Source organism: Lissotriton helveticus, chromosome 6 (genome assembly GCF_964261635.1).
Source record: "Lissotriton helveticus chromosome 6, aLisHel1.1, whole genome shotgun sequence".
Lineage (NCBI taxonomy): Eukaryota > Metazoa > Chordata > Amphibia > Caudata > Salamandridae > Lissotriton > Lissotriton helveticus.
The window spans coordinates 1,371,086,174-1,371,113,333 of record NC_136067.1 but is presented as its reverse complement, the minus strand read 5'-3'; the positions used below and the strand labels follow the sequence as shown (position 1 = coordinate 1,371,113,333).

The 27,160-nt window shown below is 44.9% G+C and overlaps 1 protein-coding gene across 1 annotated transcript in view; it reads right to left on the bottom strand.

The window, feature by feature from the left end:
* Positions 1 to 528: 528 nt before the first annotated feature.
* The window catches only part of TULP4 (TUB like protein 4), an 865,190-nt gene continuing 838,558 nt past the window's right edge, over positions 529 to 27,160 (bottom strand). The window contains exon 15 of the mRNA XM_078649123.1: positions 529 to 789. Coding sequence (XP_078505249.1) covers positions 673 to 789 — 117 coding nt within the window. The 3' untranslated portion in view covers positions 529 to 672. The remainder of the gene's footprint in view (positions 790 to 27,160) is intronic.

Below are 27,160 nucleotides of genomic sequence, written 5' to 3'. Positions count from 1 at the left end.
ATCAATATTTACTTTTTCAACGCAATGCGTTTTGAAATCAAGCAGAGCTGCCATTTTGTTTACTCATCTCTGCAGTGCCTACAAATAAAACGCTAGCTTGCAGACACCAGCCTGTTGCCTGCAGCATCCAGCCGTTCCCACGGAAGAGAACTCTACCGTCTTCAAGTAATAACATTTGTTATTGTCGCTGTGGTTGCCGTTGATTTTTGTGATATAGGTAAATCAGATCAGAAAAAACACAGCCTTTTGCTGCTTTAGCAAAGTGAAAAGAAAACGACTGACAGTACAACGTGGTCTACTTGTAAATGGCAGGTTTAGTTTTTGTTTAAATTTGTTTCCAAAGACATTGCAGCAAATACAGCAGAACCACCAGTACAAGCTAAAAGACACACTCCCTCCGTAACACTGAAAGGCGCACTCTGTGCATTCGCTTTTGCTCAACACCAGCACTACTGGATAGATATATATATATATATAAAAAAACACAGAGTTCACTTTTGTTGCCTTCTAGGCACCAAAAATTTCCAGTTTTAAGACCAGCCCTTCCGCCCCTCCCTTCTCCGTCATCTGCACGCCCATTGCATTAGGTATGGACGGACGTCGTAGTCCTGGCCGCGGCCTCGCGGGAGGGGGACGTGTAAACAGGACGGCGCGCGACGGTCAGCACGCGCTTCACTTCAGACGCTGAGTCACATTGGCCAGAGCAACAGCAAAGGCCTGCACAGCAGAGAAGGGGTACTGGAAGTCCAGAATGTAAGCGTTGCCGTCGATTCGACCAAACTGCATCACCTGCGTGGAAGAGGTAGGCAAGAGTTAATATAAACGTAACTACCTTCAACAAAGTTCCACAAAGACTAACACATAACAAGTGATCGCTGGTACTTTGTTGCCCACAAATCCAACAATGATGTAGATGTCTGGTATTGTATCATTATGAACACGTGTATACTTTGTTTATTCAACTTTTTGCTCTAGTATAATCATTTAACCTATGTTTTTTTCTTCCCATTTGCACCAACCTTTATAAATCTGTGATAGGTTTATAGCTAGTACTAGTCTTTGCTATCAATATTACACATTGTTTATATTTTGAGGTCTTATTTATAATAACACATTATTTTTTTCCATTTCACTCCCAGAGACCATGAATTTTACAAACTATAATCACACATTAATTTTTTCCATTTCACTCCCAGAGACCATGCATTTTACAAACAATGGCAGGTATATTAGCTCCACGCCTTTTTAGGTCTCGCCTAGCGATGCAGCACATGCGCTGCACGCCTTGGCGAGACCTATTGTCGTCAATTTCTCTGCCGAAGGGGGGCAGGAGATGTGCACGCGTATGGACAGGAGTTATGCACTCCGTACGGGTGCACATCTCCTGTCCCCGCGTAGGGCTGGCGTTTAAACACAGCGCGCGCAGGGTGCACTTTCACTTTCCCTCCCTCCCTCCCTCCCACGTCCTCCTAGCATTCTTGACTCCTTTTTTCCTTTCACAGGTTCACAGTGCTTGTTCTTTTCTTTTGCAGTTTTATATAACGTAAACTCTAAGATATTGGAGTGCGTTCATGCCCTTAATTACATCGGTCACGCCCCTTTGAGAGGCCCTCTAGTTTATTCATCCCACTTAAAGCCCTGAGTTTGACCATGTAGTTTGTATATTCTTGTGTGTCTATTAGCTGTTTGCACAGATGCAGTGCTGGGTGTGGAGGAAAAGCGTGCCCATGTCCAGCTCTGTCCATCCTTGACTTCTGACAGCGTCTACAAGCCAGGCTAGAACTCTTGACAAATGCCTTTCACCCCCACTGCCCTTTCCAGCCTGCCCCTCCCAACAGATCAAATGAAGCTGTTTTGTGTACTTCCACGTACAATAGAGGTAAAACTCGGAATGTACTAAAAAGAGCTGAATCACAAGGGTGGAAATGCGCTCCTTGCAAGGGCTTTGTGCCCACCCAATGAGGTGCTGTTTACATGAAAAGATGTGTATGCACAAAGAATGTTTTTTTCAGTTTTATATAGCGCAAACTTGGAAGAAAGGGATTAGAGTGCTTCACATAAGCACCAGGTTACATTACACAAGATCAGATTTGTAGTTTTACATTTTTATAGGCACGTGGAGATTAACTGAATTGCCTAGAATCACGGCTGTTGTGCAGACGCTGGGACTTCTAAACCAGCATTTCTGGCCATAATGCCACATCCTCTCTCCCGAATGTTTATACGGTGTGAATAGACTTTCTTCACTGTGTGAAATGACTGGTTTGTTCTTGCATTGCTGCCAAAATGAGCTGAAAAGTGTCTGTGAACTGTAAAACCTGTTAATTACAGCGCTAAATCAACGCGAGACGTAACAGTACAAAACAGTGATGCTTTATCTGTAGTGTGATTAGCCAAACAAAACAGGGATTCACCCCCAAGCTGCCTCAAGCATTTGCAATGCAATAGATCCCTCATTTATGCGAGTTTGAGCTATGGACATTGCAAATAACAATGCCTTTTTTTGTTTTCGTTATTAAAACTTAAATATGAAAACAAAACTAAAAGCCATTGTCATTTACAATGCCAATAGCTCAACCTTGTGTAAATGCGAGACCTATTGCATTGCAAATGCTTGTTCATTATGCTGTCAGACCTCAGCCACATTGCTGCTTCTTTCTGATTAATGTATAAAACATAATTTTGCAATACAGATTAAGCTCATGGCTAGCAGTGCCTTTATGTGGACTTTCACAACTGTCCATAACTAAACTCCAGGAACTTTATAAATTCAGACAGATTTAGAAAAGATTCAGCCAATGTTAAAAAAAACCACCTGATCCACAAACCTTTGAAGCAGGCTGATATAGTGCAAATAATTATTTTTGTCCAAGTTAAATACAACGCTTTCCTTTTCAAGAAGCAGACTAGGTAAGCAGAAAACTGCACTGGAGACTAAGAAGAAGCAGAAAGCAAAATAAAAAACCAGAACTGAATTCTCTCCAAGGCAGGAGCGCAGCAGGGGTGGATAACATTTGCATAACTGTGATAAAAATCAGAAAGCCGGATCGCTTTCAGTATTCTGAAAGACATTCTTCCCGTGCTTTACAGAACTGTAGGGACAGCAAATGGACAGAAAAGAGTGGACAGACTGAATACTGCAGAAAAGACAAAGTACATCAAACAGAAAAGGGAGTCAATGGGTGAAGTTTAATTAAGTATAAATAAGGAAGAGAAAGGTTTGGATATAAAGGCCCATTTTAAGAAAAAGTAGCAAATTTAGACTTGGGCAGTAGAGCTTCTGGACAGTGCAGCAGTAGTGACAATAGTTCGCAAGACTCTCAAGGAGCATCTGGTGATGACTCCAAATGAAGAAATTATACATTTCGAGACACCGGAGGGACATGTTACCCTTCCAGACAAGGTTTATGATGTAGAGATACGAACCGAGGGTGATATATGCCTCAAAATCAAAGCTATATTTTTGTCTCTTTTGCTGGATGCGTATGACCTCATTCTTACAGAGGAATGTCTGGCCAGTGGTTTTTACAAGAGGTGCTGTTTAAGGTCAGGAGGTAATAATGCAACCATTTTCATCCTAGGAATCTACCGAATTCAGGGAAAAATATGTGTTTAAATGGGCCCTCCTACGCTGCTTAGAAACCAAGCAAAGTGCGACAAAGAGTCTGTTCCATGAATGATTGCTTTATGGTGTGAGTCCCAAGTTCGGACTCAATATCCCGTAAAATCAGAAGCTAAGCATAATATAGAAGCTATTTTAGATTAAATACATTATCAGGGCATAATTGTGCCCTGTCATTCTCCCTTGAACACACCTCTTTTTCCGGTGTTAAAACCTGATAATTCAAGGACTAGATTTAGATTATAGAAATTTTAATGCACATAAGAAAGGTCAAGTTTCTCTCACTATTCTAACTGCCTAAGCTTTGTCTTGTCTGCTCAAACAGAGGGAATTTGGGAGGAACTATTGTTAACTTACTGTTGCCTCACAGATACTTTTTAAAATATAAAATTCGAAGAAATTGCTTTTTAACTTCGGGACACTTTACATCCTTTAAATTTACTGTGTACGCTACTCTTAGATCCTTTTGCTGCTTCATTTGGGGTGGCACTGCTTGACAGCAGCCATCTTGGACGCGACTCGCGCTTAGCGCAGTCAGCGTTCAAGCTGATGCACGTTGTTCACCGGCTTCAGCCACACCCTATTTAAATGGTGCTCGCTGGGACGCACCAATGGCGCGTGGAAGGCGCGCCTAAGGCAAGCCCGTCTGCGCCCGTCAGCGCTAAGTCAGCGCGAGCCACTCTGCTCGATTTACATTAGGAAGCAGTAGGGTCATTTGCATATCGAGTGAGACATTACAATCTTTCAGACCTTCTCCGTGCTTGTCACATGATGGAAAGTTGGCTGAGTGTACTAGGGATTATGGATGTGTAGATTGTGGGTTCAGATTCTCACTGGAGTTATCTCCGAATGTTATGACGGATGATACATCCAGGTCTGGGTGTATTAGGGCTTGCCTTATTAATGCTAGATCTTTGACGAAGCACTACGTAGATGTCGCTGATTTGGTTAGTGACAACAGCTAGACTTATTATTTATCACTGAGACCTGGCTGGATGTCTTCTCAAATCCCATTGTGGCCTTGGCTACACCTGTGGGCTTTAAAGTACACATGGTGGATCGCCCAGTGGGTAGAGGGGGCGGCGTGGTTATTTTGTATAGGTACTGTTGGACTCTCTATAGTGAACTACCCACTTGCTGGGCAGAGTGCGAGGCCCTGGATTTTAGCCTGCAACTTTCGGCCCACTATACCTTGGGGGGATCCTTGATCTATCGGCCACCAGGCTCAGCTAGCCTCTTTTTGGAGACTTGTGGGGGTGCATTGGCAGAGCGTGTACTGCGTTCCTCAAATTATGTGCTTCTTGGGGATGTTAATCACCATCTAGACCATACTGACACAACCATTTCTGTAGCTTTTCTGGATTCCCTGCACCTGGCCAACCTTTCCCAATGGGTTAAATATCCCACCCATCAAGGAGGTCACACTTGGACACTATCTGCTCTAATATTCTATTATTGGTGGTGAGGCTGAGACCGGTCGCCGGGTCGGATCATTTTCCCATATTTTTTTCTTGGGACATTAATCATTCCCCACAACCGGTCAACTGTCATCGCCACCCTTCCACTAGGAAATTGGACCATGGGCAGCTTAGTAGCTCTTTGGCGGCCTTCCAACCCCCCCCCCCTTCTGGGGGACCTGGAGGAAAATCTGACACAGTTTGCTAACTGGATATCTAGCGCGGTCACTACTCTGTCTACGCCATGTCAACATAGGCTGAGGAGAGAATCCCCCTCTAAGCCCTGGTTTACCTGAGTTGAGGACGCTGAAACATGCGTGCAAATCATTGGAGAGAGCATGGCGCTCCAGGGGCTACGGTTCCATGGATAAACACGCCCTGCGAGCCAAACAAAAACTCTATTATGCGGCCATCGATGCGGCCAAAGGGCTAAACTACCCTGCTCGTATTGATCGGGCCAATAACACTCAAAAGACATTTTTGCCATTGTGCAGAACTTCTTTGCCCCTAGCGCCCAAGTTGTAGGGGCGCCCATCTCGGGGACTTGGTGTAACACTTTGGCAAAATTTTTCAAGGATAAAATAAGTAGCATCCAAAAGACGTTTTCTGCTTTCTCTAAGATATCTACAGGTGGGCTGCAGGTGGGGCCGATGGGCACATCCGCCTCCATGTTCTCTACGTTTAGAGCGGTTTATCTGCCTAGTTCGCTCAGAGTCCTCAGGGCACTAAAGTCGGGTTCTCCCAATGACCTGTGTGCTGCCAGGCTTCTGTCAGATGTGGCAGAGACCATTAATTCAGAAGTGAATTTAATGGTTAATCAGTCGCATGTTCCAATGGTATGGAAGCAGTCTTTGATCCTGCCTCTCCTTAAAAAGCTGTCTCTTGATCCCCTGCTACCTGACAATTACCGCCCTATTTCGCTCTTACCAAGTTTGGCTAAGGTATGCGAAAAGGTGGTCACATCTCAACTTACTAACTATGTTGAGGTATCAGGCTTACTCCATCCGGCACAATTTGGCTTCTGTGCTTCGTATAGCACGGAGTTAGCTCTGTTAGAGGTGTCAGAGGCGATTCGGGAGTGTCTGGATGGCAGCGGGAGAGCTGCGCTGGTTATGCTGGATCTCTCGGCGGCATTCGACACTGTGCCCCATTCTTTGCTCCTTGACCGTCTGGCAGAGATAGGTATCTCGGGCTTGGCCCTGCTGTGGATCAGGTCCTTCTTGGAAGGTCGGTCACAGCAGGTTTGGCTTCCCCAGTGTGCCTCTGTGCCTATGCAGGTGTCCACTGGTGTGCCGCAGGGTTCATCACTTAGCCCCTAGCTTTTCAACATCTATGTGACTCCGCTGATCTATCTTGCAGAGTCACTTGGGGCTAAAGTGATGGCATATGCGGACGACACTCAGCTTGTGTTTTCTTGGAGTAAGGAGGATGACTCGGTAGTGGCGGCCCACGATTGTTTGTCCGTGGTTTTTCAGTGGTTGGCGAATGCTCAGCTGAAATGTAACAAGGGTAAATTTTAAGTGCTTCTTTATGGCTCGTTTACTACAGAATTTAGGGAAAGGCTTCGGCCGCTCGGTTTTCCCCGACCAACTGCGGACAAAGGCGCCGCCAAAAACCTTGGCGTCTGGTTCGACGAAAACCTGAACTTCTCCACACAAGTGAAGAAGCTGTCCGGCACCTGCTTTGGCACCTTGAAAACCTTGAGGAAGTTTCTTCCCCTTTTGCCAGGTCGTGCCAAAGAAACTGTGGTCCGTGCCCTTATTTTGTCCCGACTGGACTACGCAAATGCCATTCTGGTTGGCAGTCCAGGTTTTCTTACCAAGAAACTGCAAGTTGTTCAAAACTCGGCAGCCAGACTTCTTCTGGGCTTAACATCAAGGCGCAGTGTGCGCACATATCTGCGCTCGTTACATTGGCTACCAGTCAAATCCCGTTTGAAATTCAAAATGCTAACTATAGCACATAGGGCCCTCTACAGGCTGGGTCCTATTTACTTGCAGAAGAGGTTTGCTTTTTACACACCAGGAAGACAGCTGCGCTCGTCTGGCCAGCTGCTGATGCAGACCCCTAGGTTTTGCCGCCAAAGACTTGGCGGCAATTCCTTTGTGCACAAAGCCAGTATGGCTTGGAATACGCTGCCTCCGGCTCTCTGGGGCACTCAGGACCCTTTGCTGTTCAAGAAAAAGCTGAAAACACTGCTGTTTTAGTCCTTGATCTGTGTGCATTGGCCTCTTTCTGTAGCTAGCGCCGGGACACTTTTGAGTAGCTGTGCACTGTATAAATTAAATATAACATAACATAACATACACACAATGCTCACAGCGCTGTATTAATCGGGAGTAAGTAAGGAAGTAAAGTTTATTGCATATGGTTAATTAAAACCTTTACAATATTGGTACATTAAAAAAAATATATGATCAAACTAACATTGAGTAAAAGAACATTGACATTCTGTAGAGTCCATATATTTTTTTAAAAAGCAGTGTTACTTTATCTATGTTCTGAGCCATTCGTTGCACTTCTGGCCTTCGATTTTATGCCGTTGGTCACCATTTTTCAGTGTTCAGTATTAGAAGGCTCGCCTTTTGAAAGAATCTGGCGGCCCTGCAAGCTGTCTGCAGCTGGTGACTGTTCAGTGCTAACATGACAGCAGGGCGACATGTTCTGATTTGGAATAAACGAAATGTATGGAGTAGATAGTAACGTCTCAGATTGTTCAGAAGTGGACAAATGCACAATATATGAATCAGTGTTTCTTCTGCACTGCCACATAGTCTGCAGACTGAAGTCGGCCAAGTTTGCTTCCATGCAGGGATCTGATCTTTTGAAATATAGGTTCCCAGCCGTATTCTTAGAAGCATTTGTTGGATGACTGGTGTGATGTGGTTGACTAAGTAAGGTTGCGGCGCACATCTCTCGTACGTGGCCAACACCATCCAGCCATGTTTTTTCTTTGCTAGTGCGGCTTTATCTGTTATCCAGGACTTTTGCTTTGCCGCACCGTTGGCTGCTTTTTTGAAGGCCGCGAAGGTATGATTGGTGTTCCATGCCTCTTGCATATTAAGATTTGTCAGTGCTTCTTCGAGTGCTTTTTTCTATGCGTTTTTTTCATTTGTTTGGCTGTTCATTTCGATCCAACAGAGACCCATCAGAGTGTCCTCTTGTGCTGCTCTTAATTTCCAGCACATTTTTAGTGTGGCAGCTTGTCTGACTTGGTGCTGATTAAGTAATCCAAATTCGAGGCGAACTTGTGCTTGGGATGCAAACCTCGGAATCTGAAAGATGAATTTGAACAGCTCTGACTGTTGTAGATTCAAGAAGTTTGCATCTTTTCCTCTGTATAGATCAGAGCCGTACGTAAGGGATGGTAAGAACTTTGCCGCGATCACCTTCAACAGGTATAAGTTGGATGGGCATTTCAATTTTGTTTTTAATAAGTTTGGAGCAAACTGTAGTTTGTTGGCCTGAGGTTTTCTATGTGATTGGTGATCTTTTAATGACCACCTTGAGTCCACCACTACTCCCTGGTACTTATAAAAGAAGCTTTGATCAATGGTGTTGCCTGCAATGTGCCATTTGAATGACTGCCGCCCTGGTCGTGATGCAAAACAGACGATCTTCGTTTTGTGATAGTTAAATAGCAACCCATGCGCACTGATGTATTCATGCAACTTCATGATTGAACGTTGTAGACCCAGGGGGGTCAGGCTGCAAAGTACGATGTCATCAGCGTACTGTATACTCCTTATGTTTTGATGTGCTAACTTTTGGGGGTCACTTTGTATCTCCGAAATGCACTTATCCAGGTCCGCAGTGAAGATGTTGAAAAGGGTAGGGGCCAATACACATCCCTGCTTGAGGCCGCCATGAGTGGGGATTTTTGCTGTTGTTCTATCGCCATTACCTAATTTTATCTTAACCAAGGTGGATGAATATAGGTTTATAATGGCTTGTAACAACTTCAAAGGTATTCACCAATTGGCCATCTTTTGCCATAGGATCTCCCTTGGTACTGTGTCAAACGCCGCTTTTAAATCTACAAAGCGGGTGTATAGTTTGTTTGACTTTTCCCTTGCTCTGTCGACTAGAAGGTTTAGCGCGAGCAGATTGCATGATGTGTTAGTTCCAGGCCTGAACCCCGTCTGGGTGACTGGAAGAATTTTGTTCGAACTGACCCAGTCTTCCAGAGCTCTCAACAGATTAGATGCATATGTTTTGGCCTCTACATCTATGACAGTGATAAGCCTATAATTGGCTGGATCTGTTCTTGTACCTGCCTTGAAGATTGGATGCAAGATACTCCCTCTCCATGATGGAGGTATGCTTCCGGTTTGAAAGGCGTAGTTATACAATGGGGTGAGGTATTCCGCCCAGAAGAGTTGGTCGTGTTTGAACAGTCCATTTGGTAAACCATTTGGGCCCGGCGCCCCCTTTAGACCTCAGCTTTTTTATGACCATTTGTACTTGGGATGATTTGATCCAGTTATCATCAAAGTTGTGATCCTCTTCTTGGATTTGGTATTGTTGATAAGGTAGGACGGTCTAGATTCCATGCTTGAAGTTTGTTTTTTTGAGATTGCTCTAAGTGATGGATCCAGTCTTCCTGTAGAATATTTGCATTGAAGACCTGGGCTGCTCCATTTGCTACTTTGTTGATTTCTGCCCAAAATGTCCTGTTGTTGTTAGATTTACTAGTTTCTAGTAGTTGTTGCCAAATTTCTGTTTGATATTTAGATTTTTCTAACCAAAACGTCTTTTTTATATTTTTGCCTCAAGTTATGGATTTGTCGCTTGGTGTCTTGAAATGAATGAAATTAATGAAATGAAATGGAAATGAAAACGAAATAAAAACCATTTTTATTAAGCGCTAACAGCTGCCCTGAGGCGTCCAGGCGCTAAAAACTACCACCAATGCTTTCAGAGGAAAAAAGAACAAGGGGACCCTATTGATTGAAAAGAAAGGTTTTGAGCTGCTTGCGAAAACTCAACAAGTTGGAATCAGCTCTAAGATGGAGCGGTAGGGTGTTCCATAATTTCGGAGCTTTATAAGCAAAGGATTGGCCTCCAGCCCTCGCCCTATGAATCCTCGGGACTTGAGCTAGGAAGGCATGTGAAGAGCGGAGGGCTTTGGTGGGTTGATATGGCGATACCAAAGGGTGGCTGATCTCTGGGCCTGATTTCCAATAGGTCTGATGTGCAATGCACATAGCTTTAAATTTGACTCTCTCTTTGATGGGGAGCCAGTGCAATGCTCTTAAGCCAGATTTTATTGAGGTTCTACGAGTGCCAAGCAATGTGCGAGCTGCACAGTTTTGGATGCGCTGCAATTTTTGTAGAGTGTACTCCGGCGCCCCCAGGTACAGAGCATTGTTAAGATCAAGGCGAGATTGAATTAAGCCTTGTATGACTATCTGTCTGGCCTCAAAGGGGAGAAGTGGAAGGATTTTTTTAACCATCCTCAAGAGGCCAAAACAGGTCGCAGCAACTTTGGTTGCCTGCGTGTCGAAGGTCAATGATTTGTCCATCCACACCCCAAGGCTTTTGATGTTGTCTCTAGGGGTGGGGGCTGTGCCCATGCTCAGAGGCCATAACAAATCCAAGGTGGAAGGAGTTGGAGGGCCTAGGAGCATAAGCTCCATTTTATTATGATTGAGCTTCAGACATGACTTTGTCATCCAACTCTTGACCTGTTCCAGGCATGTTGTTAAATTGGGCTGCGGTAGTGGGTTGCTCTTCTGCACAAGAGAGACCACTAGCTTCACCCGTTGACCTGTCTTTTCCAAATAGCTTTCTGATTTCTTGGTTTAACGTCCTTTTTTTACGCATTATTGAACCCAGGGGCGCCTGGGATGCTTTACTTGGTTTACTTTTGTGAGTATGAGTTTGGTGACCAAATCTGTCACTATTAATGAGGAATCTAGTCTGGAAAAAATATATAACCAAATTAGGTATGTCGAATGGATTTTTTAAAAACTAAAATATTATACATGGAATCCTGTATTATCCAGTATTATGGGTGTCTTTCATAGATTCACATGCCTGAATCATTCCCCGTAGTCGAGATGGGAGTCCCCGGTATATAACTAAGCAATGTCCTATAGACATATATATATAATAGTAGGCCAAAAGGCCTCACATTAGTAACCTATCTATGTCCTTTTGTGAAAAGGACCAAAGTCCAGAGAAGAGCCAATCAGCTCTCACCTCCCTCTAGAACCTTCCTGTCAGGAGCCTCAGTCCCTCAGATTTTCCACCGCACGGTCTGCTAAGGGAGTCTCCCCTGAGTTCTGCTCAGGTTTCTTTATTCTAAGCTTTTTTCTTCAAATTTTGGATTTTTCTTCAGGTGAAAGCTGTACACTATGGCTGACACTCCAAAGAAAGGTCTATTCAGAGCTTGTGGCTCGTGTGGGAAAAAAAGGCTCCACATAGATGACCAACACAAGGATTTCTTATACTGCCTGTACCCTGACCATACAGCCAAGGACTGCAAGGTATGTAGAACGTTTTCTATAAAAACCCTGAAAGACAGAGAGGGGCGCCTCTTGATTTGGCTCCAAAGACTTAAGGACAGAGAGAATTTGGAATCATCTGAGGAGAGTGAAGGTTCATCAGTTTCCTCAAAGATGTCTCAGAAAAGGCCAAGGATGGTTTCCCCTGTCCCCCTGGACGCTCCTCAAAAGAAGACATCGAAAAAGTCTTCAGAGGCTCTGTCGAAATCAGCATCTGAGAAGGAGGTTCACACCTTCAAAAAACCAGGGTCGTCGACGACGGCAACCTCGTCAACGACATCAGCATCCAGGAAAGCGGTCTCTCTTGTCTATGTCTCCACGTCGACGACGACAGTCTCGACGATGACAGCTTAGTTGTCATTTGCTACATCGACGACGACTACACCATCGTCGTCAGCGGGTAAAGTGTTATCGTCGACGATTGTTATTAGAAGATCATCGTCAACGCCAAAGACCTCGTCGACGATTGCCTCGCCGTCGTCAGCGTCGACGACGGGTTCCTCACCGTTGACATTAGTACCATCGACGAAGACCCCATCGACGAAGGCCTCGCCGTCTAAGGCACCGTCGACGAAGACACCGTCGACGAAGGCACCGTCGCCGGCTGCGTCTACACCGTCGACGACGTCAATTCCGTCGACAACGGATTTTCAGAATACAACAGCTGTAGACACCGCTTCGTCTACATTAGTGACGTCGATGAGCTCCTTGCCGTCGAATGCGTTTGGACTTCAAGCGCCACCTGTTCACCTTAGGCTCACTAAGACGACGCTGACACCGGAGTTGACTTCTCCAAGCCGTGTGCAGCGCTTACCACCAACATGTCTCCTTCAGGATGAGGATTCAGACGAGGAAGCTATGTTCCAAGCTACTAGCCCCTCAGATTTGAATGTGAAGTGCCAGAGCTCGTATGAGGAGGTGGTCCAAGAACACATAGTTCAAACACAGATAACGCCCATGGTTTGCCTACCAGCTTCCTTAGTTTCGGATCTGAGATTTCTTATTCAGGATTATAAATAGAGATTCTCCGAATCTCCAGCTCCTGCGGCTTCCACAGCAGTACCATCGCCAAGACAACGTCCACCACCCTTGGTGATCCAGCAGGAAAGAGTGGAGGTACCTGTTCCTCAGTCTTCCGATGAAGAAGGAGAGGAAGAACAACAAGAGGAAGGTGAAGTGCAGGATGACCAGTCTGTCCATGAAGACTGGGACGATTACGTGGGAAAATCCTCGGCATCTCCGGTACCCGCCACGTCAGATTCTCCACCGGCTGACATTGGTGGTTTCCACAATGTGGTGGAAAGGGCCGCTAAACGCTTCCAGATTACGATGGAAGCAGAAGAGCAGGAGTGTTTCCTGTACGATTTTAAAGAACCTCTTAGGAAAACGACGAGATCAATTCCAATTATTGATTATTTGTGGACACAAGGAGTTCAGTTGATGCAAAATCCTGCTTCAGTGTCACCAGTAGTCCCTCGCCTGGACAAGAAATACAAGGCTCCAGCAACGGCACCAGCCTGCTTGACGGGACATCTTAAGCCTGATTCGGTAGTGACGCAGGCAGCACAGAAAAACTCTAAAAATCCATCATCTCCCTTATCGGCACCACCGGATAAGGATGGAAGGAAGCTAGACAATATAGGGAAGAGATTCACTACAATGTCGGTGACAACAGTGAAGGCGGCGAATGCTCTAGCGCTCTTAGGGCGCTATAATAGGCAACTGTGGGCAGACATAGCCCCATATCTGTCGGAACTGCCGGATGCTTCAAAGGAGGAAGTTAAGGCGATACTTCTGGAGGGTCAGACCGCTGCCTCTGAGATGATAGACTGTGCAATGGATGTGGCAATGATGGGATTCCGCCAGCTAGCCGGGGCAGTGGCGTTAAGGCGGCAAGGATGGCTGAAAGCAACCTCATTCAGACCTGAGGTACAGTCCAAGGTTTTGGATATGCCATATGATGGCCAACTTCTGTTTGGTTCCAAAATTGATGAGGCTCTCCAAACAATTAAAAAAGACACAGACACTGCGAGAGCGCTGGGTACGCTCCAGTTTAGGAATCAATCCTTTCGAGGAAATAGAGGAAGAGGACACTCCTCGTACAGGGGTGGTTATCATAATAGATCATCCTACTCTTCCAATCAGAGTAGACCACAATTCCAACAGCGGCAACAACAGCAAGGCCGTCAGTCCTCTTTTGGAAAATCTTCCTTTCGGAGCAAAGGTCAAAAGAGGAATAACGGAGGACGTCAATGACTTCTTTGCCCAGCTAGTCCAGGCCTCATCTCAATCATTACGAATTGGAGGAAAACTGACCCACTTTCTAGAAAATTGGATGAAAATAACTATGGACCGTTGGGTCCTTCAATTGATACAATTTGGCCATTCCTTGGAATTCGAAAGCACTCCACCACAAACTCCTCCTCGCCCAATGTCCCACAAGAAGTTGCGGCTGCTTCTTCAAGAGCGGTCTGTTATGCTAAAGAAAGGAGCAATAGAGAAAGTACCACCATCGCAGAAAGGGAAGGGATTTTATTTCCGTTTCTATCTTATTCGGAAAAAAGAAAAGAAATGGAGGCCTATACTAGACCTCAGAGCATTGAACAAATTCCTGAGGAAGCAGTCGTTTCGCATGATCACGTTGCAAGAAGTCCTGCATCTTCTGGAGGAGGGGGATTTCATGACGTCACTGGATTTACAGGACGCATATTTTCATATCCCAATTCACAACAATCACAAGAAGTATTTGAGGTTTGCTGTAGCGGGCAGACATTTCCAGTTCCGTGTCCTGCTCTTTGGTCTCAAGTCAGCGCCTCGAATTTTCACCAAATGTCTCGCCCCGGTTGCGGCATACCTCAGGCAGCTCGACCACCAAGTCTTCCCGTACCTGGACGACTGGCTAATAAACGCACCATCCTCCTCAGGCGCTGCCAGATCCTCTAACGCCTGTCTCAGTCTCTTCGAACACCTGGGTCTTACACTCAAACAGGAGAAGTCAACCCTGCAGCCTTCGCAGAACATTACCTTTCTGGGGGCAGTCTTGGACACACGTTCTGTGAGAGTTTTTCCATCGCAGGAGAGAAAGCGCAAGCTCCTTTCTCTAGCCTCGACAGTGGCCTCCAAGAGAGTGTTGACGGTACGTCTCTTCAAATCTCTCTTGGGAATGATGTCATCATGCATCCTGCTGGTGCCACATTGCTGTCTGCGGATGCGCTCTCTCCAAGAAGCACTGTCCAAACAGTGGGTGCAATGCACAGGGTCGTTCGACGACCGCATAAGGATAACAGCGCAAATGGTCAAGGCTTTGCGCTGGTGGATGACGCTAAGGAACCTGTCTCTAGGACTGACATTCCTACTCCCCGCAGCTCCTCAAGCCATCACGACGGACGCCTCCTTGGAAGGTTGGGGAGCCTTTCTGCAGGAGTTGCAGATCAGTGGCAAATGGTCAGTGGAGGACAAGAAACTCCATATCAACCTTCTCGAACAGAGGGCAGTTTTCTTAGCCCTGCAGTCATTCTTACCAAGGATAAAAAAACTCCCTAGTGCTCGTCAGGACCGACAACACTGGACTTGGCTCATACACAACAATGTAGCCTTAAGGGCGGAATATGTTCCAGGCACGGACAATGTGCTTGCCGACGCGTTGAGCAGGAAGAAGTCATCGCTACACGAGTGGGAGCTAGATCAGCAAGTTGTGGACCTGATCTTTTCAAAATGGGGCACGCCACAAATCAATCTCTTTGCGACAAGAGCGAACGCCAAATGCCCACACTTCACAAGTTGGCATCCCCAGTCAGGATCTCTAGGAAATGCATTTTCCATCGCATGGCACAACGTATTTGCGTACGCTTTTCCGCCATTTCCGATGCTTCCCAGAGTCCTGAGGAAGATGAAGGTCGAACCTTGTACTCTAATTCTAATAGCCCCAACTTGGCCGAGGCAACACTGGTTCACCGAACTCACCCGTCTATCTCGGAAACAGCCGATCCACCTGCGACAGTATCCAGCTCTGCTCACGATGAATGGCGGGCAGGTTCAACATCCGGATCTGAAATCTCTCAGGTTGGCCGCCTGGCTCCTGAGTTCAGAGAGTTTCGGACTCTGAATATTCCGCAAGATTGTAGAGACATTCTAGCCAGGGCAAGGGCAGATAGTACGAACAAGACATACTCTCAGAAATGGAAACGCTTTTGTGTCTGGTGTGCGGATAATGGAATTCGGCCTTTCTCCTCTTCACCGGAGCAAATCTTGCCTTACCTATTACATCTGGCACAGTCGGGTCTGGCCCACTCTTCCATCAAAGTACATTTGGCAGCAATTTCTCGTTATAAAAGAACTGTAACAGGACTATCTCTCTGGTCAAGCAGGTTAATTAGGCAATTTCTTAAGGGCTTATACAGATCATTTCCACCTGTCAGGATGTTGCCGCCTACCTGGCATTTGAACGTGGTTCTTAATCAACTTATGAAGCACCCGTTTGAGCCAGTGCACAGAGCCGACCTGAAGTATATTTCGTGGAAGACAGCACTCCTTCTAGCGCTCACATCTGCGAGGAGAGTGAGTGAGCTGCAGGCGTTCTCTATCCAAGACCCTTTTCTGCAGTTTAAACACGACAGAGTAATCCTGAGAACCAACCCTAGATTTATTCCAAAGGTTCCGTCGGATTTCCACCTAAACGAACCAGTGGTTCTGCGTTCTTTCTTTCCGAATTCTGGCACAGCAGCGGAAAGATCGCTCCATTCTTTGGATCTCAAGCGTTGCTTGAAGTTTTATATTGACAAAACGAAAGCTTTCAGAAGATCTAATCAGCTTTTCGTAGCTTACAGCAGGCTTAGCGAGGGTGTACCGCTTTCAAAGCAGAGTATTTCTCGTTGGATTTCTGCAGCAATTGCTTTCTGTCATGACCAAGCTGGACAGCCGTTGCATTCCAAAGTGAGAGCGCACTCCACGAGAGCTGTGTCCACTTCTATGGCGCTCTTTGCAGGGGTGCTACTCATTGACATTTGCAGGGCGGCAACGTGGCAGTCGCCGCATACCTTCACTAGGCACTACTGCCTGGATACATAGCTGATGAAGGATGCAGCTGTGGGACAAGCAGTGCTACGCCATCTAGTTCAGTAAGGTGAGCCTTCCTCCGTCCCTCCATCCTATTCCGATAGGAACATTTCTTTACTAATGCTAATTGTTGATGTTTTTTGATGGTTCATGGTTGCATTATATGTATTGTATAATGATGTATATATGCGTTCCATCAGAAATGTGCATCTGGCATTGCTTGTTACTCTGATTAAGGCATGTGAATCTATGAAAGACACCCATAATACTGGATAAGGAATGCGTTACTTACCTGTAACTGCAGTTATCCAGTATTAGTGTCTTTCATATTCACATACAACCCTCCCACCTTCCCTGGAAGGACTCACCTGATTCTCTCAGTGACACGCCTACTTAGCTTGGTGCGTACGAAAATCTGAGGGACTGAGGCTCCTGACAGGAAGGTTCTAGAGGGAGGTGAGAGCTGATAGCTCTTCTCTGGACTTTGGTCCTTTTCACAAAAGGACCTAGATAGGGTACTAATGTGAGGCCTTTTGGCCTACTATTATATATATATGTCTATAGGACATTGCTAATTTATATACCGGGGACTCCCATCTCGACGACGGGGAATGATTCAGGCATGTGAATCTATGAAAGACACCAATACTGGATAACTGCAGTTACAGGTAAGTAACGCATTCCATCCCTGTATAAATGCCTATTTTTAATTTCTTTATAATCGGCGACTGGTAAATCACCCAGCCACTGATTGTAAAGAAAAGACATCAAAACACAATTATTATAAGTTATTTATTCGAGTTCTGACATCCCAATGCCTGCTGCCAGGGCCTGCTGCAGAGGTTAAAGGCAGGCCAAGTCATGGAGCATAACTGCAGCAGCTGGTTAAAGCAAGGAAAGGGAATGTTGCTTTTCTTTCCTCTGCTTAATTTTAATAGCTTACAATGACAAGTAGTGAGAATATGTCTATTTTTTGCAATCCTTAGATAGTGGAAAGCTAGAATCTTTCTGCATGTTTCTATATATTCCAAGCTACTGCAGCTTTTTTTTTTAAACTACTTTTATTGAACTGTTACTAATATTTGTTGGCAGCAAATATCGAACAGTTTTTTGATGTGTTTGATTTGCACTAGAGGTTTTATTCTTCAGGTTTGCAAACATGCTTGTTCTTTCATATGAACGACCTACGCACCAAGGTTTTCAGTGGTTTGTGGGAAAGTTGATGGTTTGACCATGTACTATATGGGATAAAGTAACCCTGGCATACATGATAAGGATATGGAAGTCACCTCAGAGTCTCATAACTTTATGAAGGAACGAGGCCTTTGACCTCGTTCTTCTATAAGGTTATGGAACTCGTGGGTGACTTGCAATATCCTTATTTTGTACCCCAGGGAGTGCTTTGTCCCTTATATAGCGCCTGAATCCAGTGTCTAACCACTTGTTCTTTCAGCGGTTTCCAGTACAATTATACAAGATTACCCAGGATTATAAGAGTAGCCATGGACTCTTTACAGCAAGGACTATGGAGGGCTTAATAGAAGATCACGGATCGCTACCATATATTGCCAACATATATGCAAAACACAATGAATTGATTAAACACCTGCCTATGGTCAACAGGATAGTCCTACTTTTAGCCCAAAAAGGGCACAAAAAGAATTTTAGAAAATCTAAAATTGTATATCTTACTGTGATTTTTCTTGGGTATGAATTACCGAATGAGGGTAAAGGATTGGTACCAAACTTACTACAGAAGAATGCTACTTTGCAACTTACAAGCCCTAATGCGGTTTCTTTAGAAGTGCTTACTTGCCACATTACGCTGAGCAAGTTAAGCTCTTGTATGAATTAATCGAGCCAACGCTTTTTTTATTAGACAGGAAAAAACACACACCTTTCTTATGTGGACTATAATCAGACATGTTAGAGACTAATTATTTCCAGACTTGGGACAACAAAACAAACCTATATTTAGGGTTGTTCCCAGCACATCAGTCGACATATATGTGGAGCTTAATGAGGGACAGACAACTCCCACAGCATACAGGTCACACCTGTATACCTCTGCTGAAGAACAATTTACTCCTACTGAGAATATTCTCAGTGCAGTACAGTTAGTTATGCTGAACAAACATTCTCCAGCATTGAATTTTTCATAGAGTCACATGCTTGAATCTTCCCCGTCGTCTTAGTGGCAGTCTTACGGTAGCAGTATAGAAGAAAAGTTCATACAAAACCAATCTAAAAAGAACCACTTTGCTAACCCATTGTCCTCTTTATAAGACTCAACTATCAGCCAATGAGACGCTAGCCCTGAGTTCACAATCCCCTGCAGACCACCAAACGTCAGATTTCTAACCGTGTGAGAAGTAGTCTCCCTGAGCTCTGCTCAGTTCTCTCGTTGGTGAACTTTTGACCCTACTGTTTCCACTTCAGAACTCTCTGGAAAAGAAGATGTATTGTTTTTCTTCATATTGTGAAGATGTCTGAGGGCTCTAAAAAGAGATTATTTAGGCCCTGCAGATCTTGTGCGAAGGCTAGACTGTTTTCTGAGGACCCCCACAAAGACTGCCTATACTGCTTACATCCCAACCAGGGATTGTAAGCATTGCATGACTTTCTCTGCGAAAACTTTAAAAGACTGAGAAGTACGTTTACTTCTGTGGCTTCAGGAGAAGAAATCCAGATCAGAGTCTGGTTCAGATGTAGAAGAGGCTCATTCTACTCCGAGCATAAAAGAAAGCTGGAGTCTGCTTCTACTCATAGGAAGTCTGCATCATCTTCCTCAGTGCCACATACTTAAAGCATCTGTGGAAAAGAAGGCCCCCTCGACGGACCCGTCTACGGCAGTCCTGACGACGACACTATCGACGAAAGCACCATCGACGACACCGACGAAGGGATTGTCGATGATGAAACATGCTTCATCGACAGCCTCGACGACCAAGTGGTCGACGATTATATTTAAATCGTCAAAGATGCAAGGCTCGTCGATGACAATAACAATTAAAAGGATGCCTCAGTCGACGAACCTCGTTGACGGAGAGAAAAGAGTTCCATGACGTCGGAATCAGGAAGGATGCCATCAGAGTTGGCATCTTGGAGTAAAATCTCACCGATTCCTCCTCCTCATTTATTGGAAATGCAGGAATCGGAGGAGGAAGTTTTGTTTGGGTCTGCTTATAGTCCATCGCAGCTCAAGGTAAAATGCCAGGATACGGATAATGAAGATGAGTATCAAGAGGCGGATTTCTCCTTTAAAGATCGCCCACCTCCAGAATCACACAGGTACAAATCTTTTCAGGAGAGTTATGATTTTGAGGAAGAGGAGGATAATCTACAGCCGCAATGGGAAGATATATCAGTGCCAATTTCTTTGATCACGGACCTGAGACACATGATAAGTGACTATTACAAACGCTTCCCAGAAGCTAATGCTCCTGTGCCTCCCACTCCGAATCAGCAGCAGGGTGCACCTTCTTCTGAGACTACACCGCCGCGACCGGTTCCACAGAAGACACAACCTTCAAGAGTAATAGCCATTAGGGATGACTATATAGAAAGTTATGTGGAGGACTAGCCAGAAGGAGAGCTGACACAGGATGTGGTGCCTGTGTGTGATGAATGGGATGAGTATGTTGCACCATCCTCTCCCTTTCCCTCACCTTCCCCAGCGAATTCTCAGCGGGAAGAAAGTGGAGGGTTTCACAAACTGCTGGAGCGGGCCTCAAAGAGGTTTGACTTTCCTCTTCCAGTGAAACAGGTGGACTGTTTTCTATATGATTTTAAGAATTCCGCGAGGAAATCAATTTGGGCCATTCCAATGGTGAACTACATCTGGGAAGAAGGTATAAAAATTATGAAAAGTCTGGCTTCAGTACCTGCAGCAATTCCGAGAATGGGAAAGAAATATAAGGCTCCGGAATCGTCTCCGGCATGTTTCACCGGTCATCATGCAGGCAGCCCAGAGGCGCTCTAGGAATCCTGCGGCTACATGTTCGGCTCCCCCTAATAAGGATGGTAGAAGGCTGGATAGTACAGAAAAGCGTTTTGCAGTGATGGAGGCCACTTCCATCAAGGCATCAAATGGGCTAGCCATAATACGTCGGTATAACTGGCAAATGTGGTCCAATTTGGCACCTTTCCTAGATCATCTACCGGTTGATAAGAAAGAAGAGGCAACGCAGATACACAAGAAGGGGCTAGGGCAGCCTCTAAGGTGATTGATATAGCCATGGACATCTCATCAGTGGCATTCAGACAAATGACAGGAGCAATCGCTTTACGCAGGCAAGGCTGGCTTAAAGCTACTTCTTTTTATCCGGAGATTCAAGAGAAGACTTGCCCTTTGATGGCAAAAATCTATTTGGAAAACATATAGATGATGACCTTCAAGGGATTAAGGCTGATACGGACACGGCACGCTCACTAGGGTCAGTACAACAGCAGCGGTTTCAGCCCTTTGAAGGTAGAGGAGGAAGAGGACAATACCAACAAAGGTCGTCTTTTCTGTCCAATAGATACCAACGCTACCAGCAACAGGGTTATCGCCAGTATGCAAATCAGTATCAGTAGCAGTACCGATCAACTAATGTGCCCTACCAACAACAGGCGGCCAGAAGAAGAACTCGCACGGGGAAAGTCACAGGACAATGGTAGACGTCAGTGACACTCTCAGTGCACCACCCACCTGGTTGCGAAGCAAACCTCATCAGAACCACTGCCTCGCTCAATATTACCAGCAATGGCTAGCAATAACATCAGACAAATGGGTGTTCGACATTATCCATCAGAGAGACACCCTAGAGTTCGTTCAAAAGCCTCCTGCCTGCCCTCTCATCCTCAAGAAACATCAACATCTGACCTTGCTAAAGAAGGTGATCTCAGATCTTCTTCTGCAGTGGGTGATGGAGGTTGTTCCTCGGCAACATCGAGGAAAAGGATTCTACTCATTTTTTTCCTAATAAAGGAAAAACAAAGTACCAAATGGAAGCAGGTAATGGATCTAAGGGGTTTGAACAAGTATATCAAAAAACAACTCTTCAGAATGCTATTGCTACAAGAGATTCTCCTAATGCTAAACAGAGGAGAATTTATGACATCATTAGATCTCTAGGATGCGTACTTACATATCCCCATTCACATCAAACATCGACGTTATCTAAGGTTCGAGGTGGCGGGGGCCACTATCAGTTCAAAGTATTGCCCTTTGGTCTCCGGTCAGCGTCGAGGGTGTTCAGTTCACAAAGTGCATGGCACCAGTGGCGGAGTTTCTGAGGCAGCAAGGACACCAAGTTTATCCTTATCTAGACGACTGGCTAGTAAAAAGACCTACATACCACTCAGCTCAAAACTCCTTAAGAGCTTGTCGTCGGCTATTCAAAACTCTAGGTCTAAGAGTCAATGTGGGAAAATCCTCCACAGTTTCTAGGGACAGTGCTGAACACAAGAGAGGCAAAGGCATGCCCATCAGAAGAAAATATTCTAAAAATGCTAAAGTTGGTGTCTCGGATTCAAAGAAAAGAGTCATTTCAGTGAAGATGTACAAATCTATGCTGGGGATGCTCTCATCCTGCATTCCATTGATTCAAATTGTCTGCTTCACATGTGGCCAACTTCAGGAACAACTCGACCTACAGTGGATGCAGGCCCAAGGATCGTTCGAGGATCTCGTTTTTATCACTCCACAAATGAGGAAAGCTCTGTCATGGTGGGGAATAAGAATGAATCTTTCAACAGGACTACTATTCAAGACTCAACCTCCAAGTTTCATAATGACAACAGACGCATCTTTGCAGGGGTTGGGAGCACATCTTCAAGACCTGGAAATCAGGGTCAGTGGAACTCTCAGTAGGCACTGGTGCACATCAACTTGCTGGAACTAAAAGCTGTGTCTACAAGCATTTCTCCCCAGAATCCATGATTCCCCAGTTCTAGTGAGAACGGACAACACTACCACTATGTTTTACCTCCTTAAGCAGGAAGGAACAAGGTCACAGACATTATCCTCTCAAGCTCAAGAAATGTGTCAGTGGCTTCTAAAACACAATATCACTCTACAGATACAACATGTTCCAGGAGTCCACATCACGTGGGCAGGCTCCCTAAGCAGGTCTTCAAGCCTATGCCACGAATGGGAGCTGGATCACCATCGGATTCTGCAAATATTTGAACAATGGAGAACTCCAGATTTGGACCTATTCGCAACACGAGAAAACAAGAAATGCCAAGGGTTTGATAGCAGATTGCCTCAAAAGGTTTCATGGCGGAATGCTCTTCGGCTACGATGGACGGGAATATTTGCATACGCATTTCCGCCGTTCCCTCTAATTCTGAAAGTGATACACAAAATAAAAAATCTGAACCGTGTCATCTGATCCTCATAGCACCGGCATGGCCGAGACAGTTCTGGTTCACGTAACTTCTGTGAATGTCTGTATTCCCTCATATTCGATTTCTGCCTGTGTACGATCTGATATCCATCAGCAAGGGGCAAGTGGTGCACCCACAGATAGGCTCTCTGAATTTGTCAGCTTGGAACCTAATGACCAGGAATTTCAATCACTGAATATTCCTCAAGACTGCCAAGATATTCTCAGTCATTCAAGAGCAATTTCCACCAATAAAACGTATGCTGCTAAATGGAAGAGGTTCTGCCAGTGATCTCTGAATCACTCTTTACACCCTTTACAGTCAACGCCGGATCAAATACAGCAGTATTTGCTGCATCTATCCACAACAGGCTTAGCCCATTCATCTCTTAAGGTGCATTTGGCTGCAATTTCGGGGTATTGGAGAAAATTGGGACAGGCATCTCTTTGGTCTACCAGAGTAATGAAGGAGTTTATGAAAGGACTCTTCAGAGTATTCCCACCAATAAAGCGTCCAGCGATTCCCGAGCAACTCAACACGGTTCTCACACAGCTGATGAGGTCACTGTTTGAACCTATTCATAAGGCTGAGTTAAAGTTTGTGTCTTGGAAAACAACACTATTGCTGGCCCTAACATCAGCCAGGAGAGTAAGTGAAATATAAGCCTTTTCAATTTGTGAACCCATCATGCAATTCAAGATGGATAAGGTGGTGCTGAAAACGGATCCAACATTCATTCTGAAGGTTCCAAGTTCATTACATCTGAATGAACCTATTGTTCTACCTACATACTTTCAGGAGCCAATGTCTCCAGTGGGAAGATCCCTTCACATGCTAGACGTCAGACATTGCTTGAGATTTTACATTGAAAGGACAAAGACATTTCAAAAATCAAACCAAACCAATTACTCATTGCTTTGTCTGGAAACAGTATATCCCGATGGATATCTTCAGCAATTGCCTTTTGCCACGAGAAGGCAGGAATACGACTGCTTCTGAAGGTGTCGGCCCATTCAGCAAGGATGATGGCTATTTCTGGTGCATTGTTTGTGGGAGTGTCGCTCCCAGACATCTGTAGAGCGGCAACATGGTCGAGTGTCCATACCTTTACCAGGCACTACTGCTTGGATACAGCATGGAAAGAAGATTCGGCAGTGGGACAAGCGGTGCTCCTTCGACTGTTTCAGTAAGGTATTCTTCAGGCTTGTATAACTGTATATACATGAATATGTGTTATATTGCCTACGTATTTAGTCAAGTGTATAATTAGTTTTTGATGTTTGAACTTTTGGGAAAGACAAACTGCTGTGTCTTTTTTTCTTCCACTCGTAGGTTGTAAAATGTGGTTATTTGGTTATAAGGAGAAAAGGGGTCATGCCCTTAAAACATTTTTCAGAAAGTTATGTACTGCTTGCTATTCTGATTCAAGCATGTGAATCTATGAAAGAGTCAATGCTGGAGAAAAAACAAGTTACTTACCTGTACACTGTGGTTCTCCAATATTGACATCTTTCATAGAACACACAGGAACGAAAGTTCTGAAAATTTAAAAGGGATACCATTGATTACAAGCTCGGCGAGGTGTACACTTGGGCAGAAGTGTACGCCCGCCGACACCCGAATCGACCTTATAATCCTTATTCCGAAAATGAAACTTCCTCCTCTGATGGTGACACTAGGGCGCAACCATCCACCAGACCACCACCTCGTGTTGAGCAACAACAACCCAGCACTTCCGACTCTGCGGTCCATTTTTTAGAGTCGGGTTAAGAACAACAAACCAACCCAGGCGGGGCAAAACCCGCAGAGGTAGAAAAGGTACCACCCGAGATCAAAGGCAAAAAGGGCAAACGCCGGTGATATTGGACCAGGACAACCTGGTGATCAACATTTCCTCTGTACAGTTGACCGAGGAAGAAACACGCACTCTGCAGAAAGGTCAATCTTTTGTACCAACAACTAGAACAAATACTTTGGAATTAGAGGTTAGCGCGTTTAAGCTATTGCGTAACATTCGTTTACGCCACTATTTCCAAAACGTCGTGCCTACAGCCAGGCAAGATGATGACATGCTACGAGGACTTCGTCCCCACAGCACCTTCATGGCCCCCCAAAGCCACAAGATCATAGACATGTTTGAAAACCTAGTTATAAAGGAGATTGCTACACTTCCCTTTCAGTCCAAGGCCAAGCAAGAAAATCTCACGAAAAAGGAGAAAAACATCTTGCAGAGAATTGCTAACAATCCTGAGATAATCTGTCAAACTGCTGACAAAGGGGGCACACTGGTTATCTTGGAAGCCTCTTACTACAAAGAACAAGTCGATGCCCACACACTTGATACCAACACTTATGCACCGCTACAAACGGACCCCACCAACGAGTTCTTATCCATTCTTATGAGAATCATCAATCAGGCGTTCGATAATGGAACGATCACCGATCGAGTAAGACGTTATTTGACACCCATTAATCCCAAACCGCCTATATTGTACATGTTGCCGAAGGTGCACAAGCACCCCACTAGACCACCATTACGACCTATCGTCTCCACCAAAGGAAGCATGCACGAATCCATTGGCAAGTTCCGTGACAGATATCTCCAGCCATTTGTTTTGAACAGTAGATCTTATGTTCAAGATACCACTGACTTTTTGGTGAAATTGAAGAAAGCCACTGACCTGTTGGAGAACCAAGAATTGTGTACAGTGGACGTATGCTCCCTGTACACGTCAATACCTCATGACTTAGGAATAGCAGCTGTTGAGCAAGAACTCTCAAATTCGAATCTGGATGCAGATATGCAAGTTCTACTCATGAAACTGATCATATTTTCTTTGTATCACAGTTACTTTACGGTTTTTGACAAGTGGTTTCACCAATTATGTGGGACGGCCATGGGGAATTGTGCCGCGCCGTCGTACGCAAATATTTTCATGAAATCATTTGAGGAAACTCACGTATTGAATCAACCAGCATGGCTAGCTCATGGGAAGCTGTACTTGAGATTCATTGACGATATATTCATTTTGTGGGCAGGAACTGAGAATGCCCTCACAAACTTTTTGCAATCCTGGAATGAGGTCAACGACCGTGTTCGGTTCACTTGGACACTTGACAGGAATCGTATACACTTCTTGGATGTGGAGATTTTGAGACAATTGGGCCACGTGGCTACGACCATTTTTCGAAAACCCACTGACAGAAATTCAATTCTACATTATCGTAGTTTTCATCGACCTGGGTTGAAACAAAACGTACCTTTTTCCCAGTTGCTACGTGTCAAACGTATTGTATCATCAGACAATGAGTGCAAACAAGAAATGTCCAAAATGCTGGAGAAATTCAAGGCAAGGGGTTACCCCCGGCAAACACTGGATAAGGCCGCTGCCCGTTGTGTGAATATCAAGAGAGATGATCTTTTGCGAGTTAAATCCAAAACGGAGAATTCTCGGATGGTGGTAGTCTCTAAGTATTCAGGTACCAGCAATCAATTCTGGAATATCATCACTAAACATTGGTCTCTACTTAGTTTGGAACCTGATTTCCAGGGAGCCTTTTCACAACCACCCATGTTTGCTTACACAAGGGGACGCAATCTTAAAGAAATTTTGACTAAACCCAGAGAGCAACCCAAACCCGAAGTGTTTAAAGGCCTCAGACCATGCTATAACTGCAGCAATTGCAACAACTGTATCCCAGGGAACGTTACCAACCACCCCATGAAGGGTCACCCTATCAAACTACGAGTTAATGCCACTTGCAATTCCACCAACGTAATTTACATGCTGAAGTGTCCTTGTGGTAAATGTTACGTGGGTCACACTGAGAGAAAAATACGTGTGCGGTTGCTGGAACACAAAAGCAACATACGAACGAAGAACATCAAATCAACAGTAGCAGCACATTTCCTTGAATACAATCATACAGTCGCAAATTGAAATATTTGATACTGGAGCAAGTGAAACCAACTCACAACAATAAGAACACTTTGTTGAAAAGAGAGAATTTCTGGATCCGCTTCTTGGCGACGATGCAGCCGCATGGACTAAATTACAGGATGGAATTCCTGTGTTACCTATAAACTCTGTGTTAACTGTACATGTTTGCTTGATACTTGTGACATCACTGCCATATATTTA